The following is a 12,530-nucleotide window of genomic DNA, read 5'->3' as shown; positions in this document are numbered from 1 at the left end:
CAGAGTATGGGAGGGGGCTCTTGGCTGAGGCAGGGAGTTGGGGTGTGGGAGGGGGTATGGGCTCTGGGCTGGGGGTGTGGGTTCAGGGGCCAGAAATGAGGGGTTCAGGGTGTGGGAGGGGGCTCTGGGCTGGGTTTGGGGTGCAGGGGGGGTGAGGACTATGGCTGGGGGTGTGGGCTGTGGGGCTGGGGATGAGGGATTTGGGGTGCAGGAGGGGGCTCCAGGCTAGTGCTGAGGGGTTTGGAGGGCGGGAGAGGGATCAGGGCAGGGGGTTGGGGTGTGGGGTGGAGTGAGGGCTCCGGGCTCAGGGGGGGCAGGGGATGAGGGGTTTGGGGTGCAGGAGCATGCTCCGCGATGGGATCAAGAGGTTCAGAGGGCAGGAGGGGGATCAGGGTTGGGGGTGCTGATGTGGGAGACAGACCTGTCCTCACTTACAGACAACCCCCCAACCTAAAGCAAATACTCACCAGCAACCACACATCACTGAACAAAAACACTGACCCAGGAACCTATCCTTGTAACAAAGCCCGATGCCAACTCTGTCCACATATCTATTCAAGTGACATCATCATAGGGCCTACTCACATCAGCCATACCATCAGGGGCTCGTTCACCTGCACATCTACCAATGTGATATATGCCATCATGTGCCAGCAATGCCCCTCTGCCATGTACATTGGCCAAACCGGACAGTCTCTACGCAAAAGAATTAATGGACACAAATCTGACATCAGGAATCATAATACTCAAAAACCAGTGGGAGAACACTTTAACCTGTCTGGCCATTCTATGACTATCTTAAAACAGATAAACTTCAAAAACAGACTCCAACGAGAGACTGCTGAGCTGGAATTGATATGCAAACTAGACACAATCAACTCAGGATTAAATAAAGATTGGGAATGGCTGAGCCATTACAAACATTGAATCTATCTCCCCTTGTAAGTATTTTCACACTTGATTCTTATCAAACTGTCTGTACTGAGCTTTCTTGATTATCACTTCAAAAGTTTTTTTTCTCTTACTTAATTGGCCTCTCAGAGTTGGTAAGACAACTCCCACCTGTTCATGCTCTCTGTATGTGTGTATATATATCGCCTCAATATATGTTTCACTCTATATGCATCCGAAGAAGTGGGTTGTAGCCCACGAAAGCTTATGCGCTAATAAATGTGTTAGTTTCTAAGGTGCCACAAGTACTCCTGTTCTTTTTTCAAAAATAATGGATTACTCTGGACCTGTGTGATTATATTGCATCCTGGAAAGTCGGGGGTGGCCGTTTGGGGGGAGTGGAGCCAGACCCATGAAATGTCTTGGGGGGGCAACTGCCCGAGGGCAAATGACACCCCTACTGCAATGCAAAGGGGTCTAGGCACGAATGTGTGTGTGTGTGTGATGGGGGGCGGGGGGATCTGCCTGCCCCAGCTGCTATGGGGGCCGGGCTGGGGCCGTGCATTGCCTTCTCCTCCAGCGGGGAACCGGCCCCTGTAGGGCGAAGAGGCTGGTCGGTCGCCCCATCTGCTCGGGCTGGGAGCTGCCTGCCCCATGCTCCCCGGGAGGGGCCCACGCCGCGCGGGGAGGGAGCAGTAGTCCAGCTCCTGCCTGACACTTTTACCAGGCCCATGCCCGCAGGCCGAGGGCCGACTCGGCCCATGCCCCTTCTCCCCTCGCTCCAGGGCTGAGCCCCCCATTTTCCTAACGGCGCCGCCGGGTGCTTTGTGACCGGGCAGCCGCGAAGGCAGGCCGCTCGCCGGGGTCCTGTGGGGTCCTTTGACGACACTTCCGGGCCGGAAGGAGGCGACGGCGGCAGTGCTGGTCACGGCACGGACCCGAGTACCGGCATCGGCGGCCCCCAAACCCCCGGCCCCCACCGCGGAGCAGCGAGCACCCCGGGCCGGGCGAGGCCAAGCGGCAGCATGATCACCTCGGCCGGTGAGTGCTGGGCCGGGGCCTCCAGCTCGCCCGCCCGGGATTTAGCTGAGTCAGGGCCGGTGACTGGGCATGGCCGGCGCCGCCCCTGCCTCTGGGGACCGACCCCTCCCCTCCAGGGGGCGCCCTGGCGGCAGCAGAGTCACCGTGAGGGCATCGCCGTGTCACCGACCCCCTCCGCGCCTGCCTGCCTCCCCGCTGGGCTCGCCCCTGTCGGCCGTGTGTGAGGTGTGGGGGGCTGGTCAGGGAAACTCGGACTCCTGGGTTCCGTTCCTGTCTCTGCCCCCTGCCTGCTGTGTCACCTTGGGACAAGTCACTTCCCGCCTCCATGACCCCACCTAGAACGGAGAGAGCCCTGAGGTACCTGCCTCAGTTTCCCCATATAGAACAGAGACCGCACTGATCTGCAGGGGCTTGGCTGATGTTCCCAAAGAGCTTTTAAGATCTCGGAGGAGCCTGGCTATAGAAGGGAAACGTGCTTTTTTTTTTTTTTTCTGGGAGGCAGCTCTTTCCCTTCACTTTGTCACGGCCGTGAAGATCAGCATGGGAAGAGCTTAGTGTCAGGAACTGAGTTGAAAGGCTCTGACTTGCAGCTGGGCTCCTTCAGAAGAGGTTCCCCTCTTTAGATCTTGCTCTCTGGCTCATCAGATCAACTCCAGGGGTTTAGCAATATTCATCTCAAGACACATTTATTTGTCTAAACATTTTAGTAACTTGATCTGATTTTGTGCTTTTTCTTTTAACTTCCTGTAGTTAACACAGGGGTGGCCAACCTGTGGCTCCGGAGCCACATGCGGCTCTTCAGAGGTTAATATGAGGCTCCTTGTATAGGCACAGACGCTGGGGTTGGAGTTACAGGCGCCAACTTTCCAATATGCCAGGGGGTGCTCACTGCTCAACCAGTGGCTCTGCCACAGGCCCTGCCCCCACTCTATCCCTTCCCACCCCCTCCCCTGAGCCTGCCATGTCCTTGCTCCTTCCCCCTCCCCCCCAGAGCCTCCTGCATGCCACAAAACAGCTGATCGGGAGGGAAGGGGAGGCGCTGCGCTGATCAGCGGGGCTGCCCGTGGGTGGGAGGCGCTGGGAACAGGGGAGCTGATGCGGGGCTGATGCCGTATTACTGTGGCTCTTTGGCAATGTACATTGGTAAATTCTGGCTCCTTCTCAGGCTGGCCACCCCTGAGTTAACATGACTCACTGCCTGAGTGATAGACATTTTAGGGACTAGTTACAGTAATCACAAAATGTGTTTAGCCCTTGACATCCACTGTTGCGTGTCAGCTGCTACAGCTGGGAGAAAGATCCACTTTCATTGGTGCTCTGAACTCCATTGTGACTTAGCAGGATTCCATCCTGAACTTCTGGCGCTGCAGTGTGGATGCCTAGTCATAGACAGACCATTTGTCCAGTTTTATACCATGACCCTACGTTTCTAATGATATTCCCCCATCTGGTACTGAGCGAAAATCAGACCTGGCTTTGTCTGGTATCATGTGGGGGACACCGTTTTAAAGAGAGCACCGCTCTGCCCCCACTTGGCATGACCTTGCTCACACCATGTGTGGGAGATCATGCCAAGTGGGGGTGAGGTCATGCCAGCAGGGGCAGGCCCACATCATTCCTGGAGGTACTGGAATGTTTGGTATCCTGAGAATGTGTGAGTGGCCACCCTACCTATTCAATGGGTGCAAATCCAGGCCTGACTACTATTAGTCAATATCTTAAATAAGACTACGTCTACACTACCCCCCTGAATCGGCGGGTAGAAATCGATCTCTCGGGGATCGAATTATCGCGTCTCGTCGGGACGCGACATTTGATCCCCGAATCGACGCTTGTACTCCACCATGGGAGGTAGGAGTAAGCGCCGTCGACGGGGGAGCCGCGGAGGTCGATTTGCCGCCGTCCTCACAGCGGGGTAAGTTGGCTCCGATACGTCGAATTCAGCTACGCTATTCGCGTAGCTGAATTTGCGTATCTTAAATCGACCCCCCCCGCCCCCCCCGTAATGAGGATGTAGCCCAACACAGAATTGGTCTTAGAGCAATAAATGACCCCTTATCTCCTCTGTGGCATGGGAGAGATGGAATCAGAACAGCTCGTTCATGGGAATGTGGTGAGCTGCCTAGTGGGAGAGGTGCTAATCCCTTCCATCTGACTGCTCCAGTCACCTGAAGCGCTAGGGCTGCTGCTCTTTGCCTTTGCAAAGTGTCACTGAAATGAATAGGGCACTTGTGCTTTGTACCTGAATGGGGCTTGGCACAGTAAGAATAATACTGTTGGTAAGATCCTGTAGAATAACAATGTGGTTTCTGGCTTAGTCTTATAGCAACAGTTATTTCAATTTATTTATTTTAAATTATATAGTACGATCATTGTCCACTGTATGCAAGTGACTGTGCCAACCCAGTAACAGATCACTGTCCCAGGGAGGTTACAGTGTAGAGACACGAGACTATTGTCCAGAATAAACACGGGTGTTTGGACGTTATAGCTGAAAACTGAATAGATGAGTTTTTATAGCTTTCTTGAAAGCAGTGAGGGTGGTGAGCAGCGTGCTTGGTGTATGGTGACTGGGAGCCTGTTTCAGATCTATGGAAGAGGCGTGATTAAAGATCTGAAGTCTGGAGTGGGTGAAAGAGATGAAGGGTGAGGTTAGCAATTAGCAGAGTATAGGGCTCATCAGGAAGTATAGAAGGCAGAGAGAGAGGCAGGTGCAGAGTTAGGGGGAGCTTTGAAGTCAACAAGAAGTTTGAATATATGGAAGAAGGGAAGCCAATGGAAAGATTCTAGACTGTGGGAGATCTGGGCAAAGCCAGCAAGAAAGGAAAACATATATTTTTTTGCTATTGAGGTATTTGCTATTGAGGTATTTGTTGCCTGAACACTTCTCAGGAGAGAGAAAAAAAAGTTCAGGGAAAAATTAATGGTTATTCTTTCTAGTCTGCAATCATGATTTCCTGTCCCCAATAGTTAAAAGCTCAGTTCTAGGTCTAAATCCCATTTCTGACTGGGGAGAATCAATTGGGATCATGTTTTGAACAGGTCATTTTAAGAATAAAAAAATGGTGTGTGTTGGAGGGAGATAGCATAGGCTTGCTTCCTGTCTTCTATTTCTGGTAAATCAATAAGGTATTGAAATTTACAAGAATCCTATATGTGGAGTAGGATTGTATAAGATTCATTCCCCTACCTTTTCTCCCCTCCAGGAAGGGCATGGGCAGGCTGAATAGTGCATACATCAATGATAAAGGATACATTTTCAAGTGTCCTAGTGATTTAATATTTTGATCAAGAGGCTTATACAAACGTATATGCTGTTTTAAAGGATAGATTTGCTATACGTTTGCAGTCAGTCTTTAAGTCTTTACCTAATAACTAAAACCATAAACTAGAACCATGCTTTTTCTTTTCACCATATTGTTTTGGGACTAAGTTACATTTTCTGTTGCAATGCGTAAAAGTTCATCCCGGATGACAAGCTTCTTGTTTTGCAGCTGGAATTATTTCTCTTCTGGATGAAGAAGAGCCACAGCTCAAGGTAAGCTTGAAAATGCTGATTAGACCTGAGAGCAACAAACCACAAGTTGAAACTTTGTACCATTTTTTTTTTTGTTTACAATAGAAATAGGCAGATTCTAGCAACCAAAATAGTTAGAAAAGGACAGGTAGCATTCAAGCTGCATCCAGTCAAAAGGACTCATTGCCAGGAGCCTGAGATGCACAGGCAATCCATATGAAATGCAGCTAACTGCAACCAATCTTTTCTTTTAATGCCCAGGATGTCTGCAGGTTCCAACATGGGTCATGCTGGGATCTCTAGTTTCTGGAGACTCTGCCTCTCTAATGATGGCAGGAGTTTCTAGGCTGCATATGGCCCAGGGGTTGCACTTTGAATGTTCTTTTGCTCTGTATTTTACTGTTTGAGTCACAGTTAATCTCTTCTCACAAGTCTCTAACATAATTTGGGAGTGGGAGAAACCAAAATAATCTAATATCTCCATATAGTCTTCTAAAAATGTTTAGTAACCCTAGTGGAGGGAGAAGAAAATAACCATGGAGACCTTACAGTTTATAAAATGTACATATAGACTAAAAAGGCAACAGAGGGCGGAACCCAACAAACAACCCAAATCAGCAGAACAAAGAGGCTGTTGGCAGGTTGATGGCATCATCTTGCCCACAGGTTGTAATCAGGGTGGTCTGTATTCCCTGCGGGATATGTGTTTTTCAGAATAGGCTGCTTTAGCCAACCTGCAAGAAAACAGGGACAAAGACAGCTGTGAGTCAGTTCTGGAGACTCCGAGCATTTTAAGGAATCTCGGTAAATAAGTCAGTTTGACCCAGTGCTGCTCCCAGTGAAGTTGGGGGGAAGCAGCATCAGGGTTCCATATCCCCACCTATAAAATGGAGATAAAGAACCCTACATTTCCCCCAGGGGAGTCATGAGAATAAATTATCTTTGGAAAGCAGTGTTAGGATGTAGATTGCTCTGTAAGCAGTGGTGTTGGTGGCTTTGAGAGCTTATTGTAGGATGCAGTCATAAGGAGAAAAATAGAATGAATCCTGCTCTTTAACAATGAAACTTCTATTACTTTCCATAGGAGTTCGCTCTTCACAAACTGAATGCTGTTGTCAATGACTTCTGGGCAGAAATCTCTGAGTCAGTGGATAAAATGTAAGAGAAGAAATAATTTATTCCTGGAAGGGTGGGTGCTCAAACAGAACATGGAATATAATGCATCTGCCTTTCCTCTGGCTGCTTGATCCCGGTTAACGTAGCAGTTATCTCCCCATTTTCCAAAAAGTGTTCATTTTAGCTGGCTTTGCTTTGAGAATCTATACTCCCAAAGATGCTGGTGAGGTTGAAAATTTCAGTTGGCCTATGCCTTTGGGGGGAGCTTTGCATGCTCAGCTGATTGTCTTTTCTCTGACCTTTTCAGCGAAGTTCTCTATGAAGATGAGGGCTTCCGGAGTCGCCAGTTCGCTGCGTTGGTGGCTTCCAAAGTGTTTTATCACCTGGGAGCCTTTGAGGAGTCTCTGAACTATGCCTTGGGAGCAGGCGATCTCTTCAATGTCAATGACAATTCAGAATATGTGGAGACTATCATTGGTAATTGACAGTGGCTCTAAATGGAAAGCCTTCTAGTTGGTAAAACTACTATAACTTGAGATCCCACTTGCCTTTGCTGCTGTCCTCCAAATTCCCTGATCTCTGCTTAGAATTAGCTAAACAGATGTCGCAGCTGCTTTTTCCAGCCTAGTATTTCTTGACTTTCTTTGTTTATAATTCTGTCTAGATTGAAGAACCAGCTTACCTAGGTGCTGTGATAATACAAATAAATATTGTGCATCTGGGAAGTCTCCTGCTGTTATATCCTCATCCAGAATCTCCTGTTGTTTGAAACAGTCATGTAAAACATGTGTGTGCCTTCAGCACTGAAATCAAGACTTTGGGACATATAAGTGTTCCCCCACTTAACAGAACTGGTGACCACCCAAGTGATTTCCATGTGTTCCCATGTGTAACTAAGGGAACTATTAAATAGGTTGATAGTGGGGTGTAAATGACTTGATAATTTAACCCTAGATTGTGGTCATGTAGTGGGTCAAGTAAATTTAATTTAATGGATTTAGACAAGGCAAAGGTGATGTTAAATGCTTGTATGTGTAGACATGCATCTTCTTGGAGGGTGCTTATTTTTCTCCCCAAACTCTAGTAGTCAGATTTTCAACTGTCTTGTACTACTTTTGAAGCTGTGTGTGTCCAGGAAGCTGATGGTGATTGTTCTTTATGTTCCATCTCAGCAAAATGTATTGATCACTACACCAAGCAGTGTGTGGAGAATGCAGAGCTGGCCGAAGTGGAGAAGAAACCTGTCGACGAAAGGCTGGAAGGGATTGTTAACAAGATGTTCCAGCGGTGTTTGGATGATCACAAGTACAAGCAGGCCATTGGTATTGCGCTGGAGACTCGTAGGCTGGATGTCTTTGAGAAAACCATACTGGAATCGGTAGGTGGAGGATTCACATGTAGGGTTTAACTTTCCCCTTCAGGGTTTGGATCAAGAAAAGGGAGGTTCAAGTGACTATAAAACTACAGATTTTGTTGGGGCAAAATAACAGTGAAGCTCACTGGGAAATGTTTGGTGAAACCCAGTGATTCAACTTGAATGATGAGATTTTACCCTGTCATGTTTTGTCTATTTTATCTGTTGCCCCTTTTTAATATTTAAAGGGGCACTTAATGTGCTGTGGTGGATAAGCATCAGACAGATAAGTTTCAGTTCTAGTGACGTTTTAATTTCGAAAATTTATGCAACTTTTTTCATGAACAAATCTGAGGAATGAAGTGTTGGCCATAATTAAACCATCTCTTCCCAAAAAAGTTGTTCACCAGGAAGTGGAAGAGCCTCTCTTTGTTTAAAACTATGTATAACCCACCTATTGTAACCGTGGAGGTTCTGATTATCCACAAACATGGATCCTTTTTTGAATCTTGCTAAGCTCTTGAACTCCGTGTTGTCATGCAGGAGTTGGACGTATAGGTTGATTATGCATTATTCAAAAAAAGTATTTCCTTTTATCTGCTTTAAATTTGTAGCCTTTTCATTTCAGGGAATGTACCCTAGTTTTTGAAATATGAGAGAGGGTATCTAGGAGTGCCCAAATTACCTTCTCTATTCTATTTGTTGTTCTGTATACCTCTATGTCATGTCCCATCTTATTAATCTCCGTCTCTTAAGCTAAGTGGTCCTGATCTTTTCAGTCCTCATATGGAAGTTTTTCCACACACCTAATAACTTTGTTCCTTTCTGAACCCCTTCTGTTTCTGCTATAGCTTAGCTCAGATGCTCTGATCAGAGCTGAATAGACTTTTCTCTTCTCAATCTCCTGCATGAAGTATGTGTATAAGTGGAATTCTTTGGCTGGGTGGTCCATTTGGTTAACATTTTTATGTTGAACACCTGCATTTCCCTGGGTTGAGTACCTGATGGTTAGGGAAAAGTGTGTGGGACAGAAAATTTAAGTATTGAGCTCTCAAGGTACATTTGTGCTTATGTTTTGAGGTTTTAATTTGGAGTCAATTTGCGTCGTTCCGTGAGTATTGTTTCTTGGTGGTGGAGTATGCTTGTTTTGGTTATAAATGGTCTTCTGTTTGGGTCACGTTTGTATGCATGTGGTGTTTGAGTTTCTATGAAAGAGAAAAATAAGAGACCAGATGTCAAGTTGTGTGTATTTTTCTGTCAACATAAAATAAATTACGTGTAAATGGTTTTATTCCATAACCTTGTTTTTTAATAACATCTGTTACAAAATCTGGACTGTGTCTTTTCCATCAATTTCAGAATGATGTTCCGGGAATGCTTGCCTACAGCTTAAAGCTCTGCATGTCTCTGATGCAGAATAAGCAGTTCCGTAATAAAGTGCTGCGAGTTCTGGTTAAAATCTACATGAACCTGGAGAAACCAGACTTCATCAATGTGTGCCAGGTAATGTTGTGTACCTCTGCTTTTCATAAACACTTTGCTTAATAAAAATTACTGTCTTCTAGGTGTATCTAACTCAGTTCCCACATGGGCTTTGATTGTATTTAGTTAAACAAATGAAATTCAGTTGCCTAGGTGGGTGCTAAATATGGATTGAATGGAGGTCAATATTAAAGGTGGACTCTGATATTTCATACTTGGTCATGCTCATTCTTTTGAAACAAAGCTTGCTCTAAAACAACTAGAGGAGCTAGAACATTTTTGTCAATGATCTGGAAGTAAATATAAAATTACTGCAGATTAAAATTTGTGGATGACAAAAACTGGTGGAATAGTAAATAATAATGACAGGCCTGTCATACAGAGCCATTTGGATTGCTTGATTCACTGGTCCTATTCAAGCAAAATACTTTTTCATACTGCCAAATTAAGTTCATGCATTTAGGAACAAGAAGTCCATACCTACTGAACAGAGGACTGTGTCTTGGAAAGCAGTGACTCTGAAAAGGGTGTAGGGCTCATAGTGGAAAAGCATCTGAACATGAGTTCCCAGTGTGATGCTGTGGCAAAAAGGGATGATGTGATCCTTGGCTGTATAAACAGGGGAGTAGTGAGTAGGAGTGGGGAGGTGATTTTTGTTTTTGTATAGGGCATCGGTGAGACCGATACTGGAAAAATGCATCAAGTTCTGGTGTCCACATTTTTAAAAGAATGTTGAAAACTTAGAGAGGGTTCAGAAAAGAGCCTCAAATGATTTGAGCACTGGAGAGAATACCTTCCAGTGAGAGACATAGATCTCACTCTGTTTAGCTTAACAGAAAGAAGACTGAGAGGTGACTTGATTTACAGTGTACAAATACCTTCAAGGAGAGAAAATACCAGGTACTAAAGGGCTCTTTAATCTAGTAGACAAAGGCAGAACAAGAGCCAGGCGCTTTAAGCTGGAGCCAGACAAATTCAAAATGGGAATAAGGCACAAATTTTTAACTGTGAGGGTGATTAACTATTTGGAGCACCAGGGGACATGGTGGATTCGCCATCTCTTGATGTCTTCAAATCAAGACTGGAGGACTTTCTGGAAGTTGTGGTTTAGTTAGACACAATTTACTGGGGTCAAAACAGGGGTATCTGGATGAAATTCTCTGGCCCATGTTATACCAGAGGTCAAACTAGGTGATATAATGGTCTCTTCTGAGCCTACGCTCTGTGAATTAAGACTAAAGGTTCCATGCATCATTGTGGGGGATCAGACCGTAATCACACAACTTGGAACCTGAAGAAAATTTAAGAACTTCCTTTCTTTTCTCCAGGAAATAAAGACAACTTTTTGTTTTCAGAAAGCCATTTCATGATCACCTTTACACAGCTGGGTGCTTAGGTCTTGTGCCATCACAGCTTGCCCTAGGTGTGGGACTTTAAGAGCACCACACCCTGTTCTATTTTATCTTAGGTATTTTAGCAAAATGGCACATGTTCATTTGGTAAAACCTTTCAATCTTGTTCTAGTATTAGTATGAGATTACACTATCATTTCAAGTAATGAAGTGGATGGACTATAAGTTATGCCCATACAGCTTCAGAAGATGCTGTTATACATAGGAAAAAAATTAATTCTTAAGAAGCTTCTCTGACAGTAATTGTGTTTAAAATGAGACTAAGGAAAATATTAAGTGTACTTACAAGAACTATTGTAAGATTATTAGTATCTGCCATGGGTGGGGGAGACCTCTGTCCCAGGGAAACAGTACAGAAATTAGTATGGGGAATTGGTGCCTTGTCTTTCATCTTGCAGTGTTTTCTACCTGGTGGATTTATCTTTATTTTTTTTTCAGTGCCTGATTTTCCTGGATGACCCCCAGGCTGTAAGTGACATCTTAGAAAAGCTGGTGAAGGAAGACAACCTTCTCATGGCTTATCAGATCTGCTTTGATCTGTATGAAAGTGCCAGCCAGCAGTTCTTGTCTTCTGTGATCCAGAATCTCCACACTGTTGGAACCCCTATTGCCTCTGTGCCTGGATCAACCAACACTGGGACTGTTCCTGGATCTGAGAAAGACAGGTGGGGATGTTGGCTTGAGTAGAAATATAATTGTCATGTTCAGTTAGAATACAATTGTTGTATTATTTTTTTTGGGGGGGAGGAATTAATTTACGCAGGAACATTGGAAGAGCATGCATCAATATTCTTAGACTTAGGGGAATGTATGGCCCAGGGACTAGTAATATGTGAGTCCCTTCGTTTTCAGTTTTTCTTTTGTTTACAATTTCCTGGGAATTTAGTGGCATTTATTACAAAATTTTTAAAAGGTGAAAATTGCTAAAAACAAATTAATGACCCAGTTTTCTGGGTAAATATTGGGGTTAATACTCGGGGACGGGAGAACAGAAAAAAGCAACAGAGAAAAGCAAGAGTATTGAAAGTAAAAGCAGTTTAATGCTGTGGTAATTTATTTCATTAACTGTATTTAGTTGCATAATATGTAGCGCTGCTAGATGGTACCTGAACCTATTGGAGCCCAGAGATACTTTAACAGAGAGAATTTAATTACATTTAGACTAGTTGTTTATTGACATAAACACATCTTACCTAATGCTATATTGGATTTTCTTAGCATAATCAGTATTTTCAGGTACTTCAGTAGTCTACAGTTTGGGTGAAAATTGGTCAAAACTGAATAATAACTTTTGTAAAACCTGGGAAATTTTCAGTAAAAACCAGAAATGAAGGGCCTTATTATTACTGATATGATACAAAGCCTTTCACCTCTTGGACAAAGCTCACTAGTTCAAATCCAGCCTAGAACTTTGTTACCAGAAGATTATGACCATTTGGGGACCGTTGAGCCGTCTGTATCACAAGAGCTTTGTGGCCAGATATCCACATTACACGACACCCCCACAGTTGGGGCTAATTGGTCTCCTCATTTCATCTCCTCTTTGGTCTCTCACAAGTAGTCCGCACGGCATGAAGACTCAACTGCCCTCTCTAGGTTAAGATGGAGGCATGTGGATACAGCCTTGTGGAGGAAGCTTGTAGCATTGCTGTTCTTGCTGTGCCTGTTCTTTAGCCTCTGGAGCTGCCAGACAAGCACCCACATCTAATTAAATAGC

At 45.1% G+C, this 12,530-nt stretch overlaps 1 protein-coding gene across 1 annotated transcript in view; it reads left to right on the top strand.

Annotated features, from left to right (window-relative positions):
- The first annotated feature begins 1,916 nt into the window (after positions 1 to 1,916).
- The window catches only part of PSMD1 (proteasome 26S subunit, non-ATPase 1), a 128,760-nt gene continuing 118,146 nt past the window's right edge, over positions 1,917 to 12,530 (top strand). Inside the window, exons 1-7 of the mRNA XM_065411440.1 lie at positions 1,917 to 1,932; positions 5,427 to 5,470; positions 6,534 to 6,607; positions 6,873 to 7,042; positions 7,738 to 7,943; positions 9,279 to 9,422; positions 11,252 to 11,478. Of these exons, the coding sequence (XP_065267512.1) occupies positions 1,917 to 1,932; positions 5,427 to 5,470; positions 6,534 to 6,607; positions 6,873 to 7,042; positions 7,738 to 7,943; positions 9,279 to 9,422; positions 11,252 to 11,478 (881 nt within the window). The remainder of the gene's footprint in view (positions 1,933 to 5,426; positions 5,471 to 6,533; positions 6,608 to 6,872; positions 7,043 to 7,737; positions 7,944 to 9,278; positions 9,423 to 11,251; positions 11,479 to 12,530) is intronic.

The sequence above is a fragment of the Emys orbicularis genome, chromosome 9, assembly GCF_028017835.1.
Source record: "Emys orbicularis isolate rEmyOrb1 chromosome 9, rEmyOrb1.hap1, whole genome shotgun sequence".
Lineage (NCBI taxonomy): Eukaryota > Metazoa > Chordata > Testudines > Emydidae > Emys > Emys orbicularis.
The sequence above is the reverse complement of the archived record's forward strand: the minus strand, read 5'-3'. Positions and strand labels throughout refer to the sequence as shown.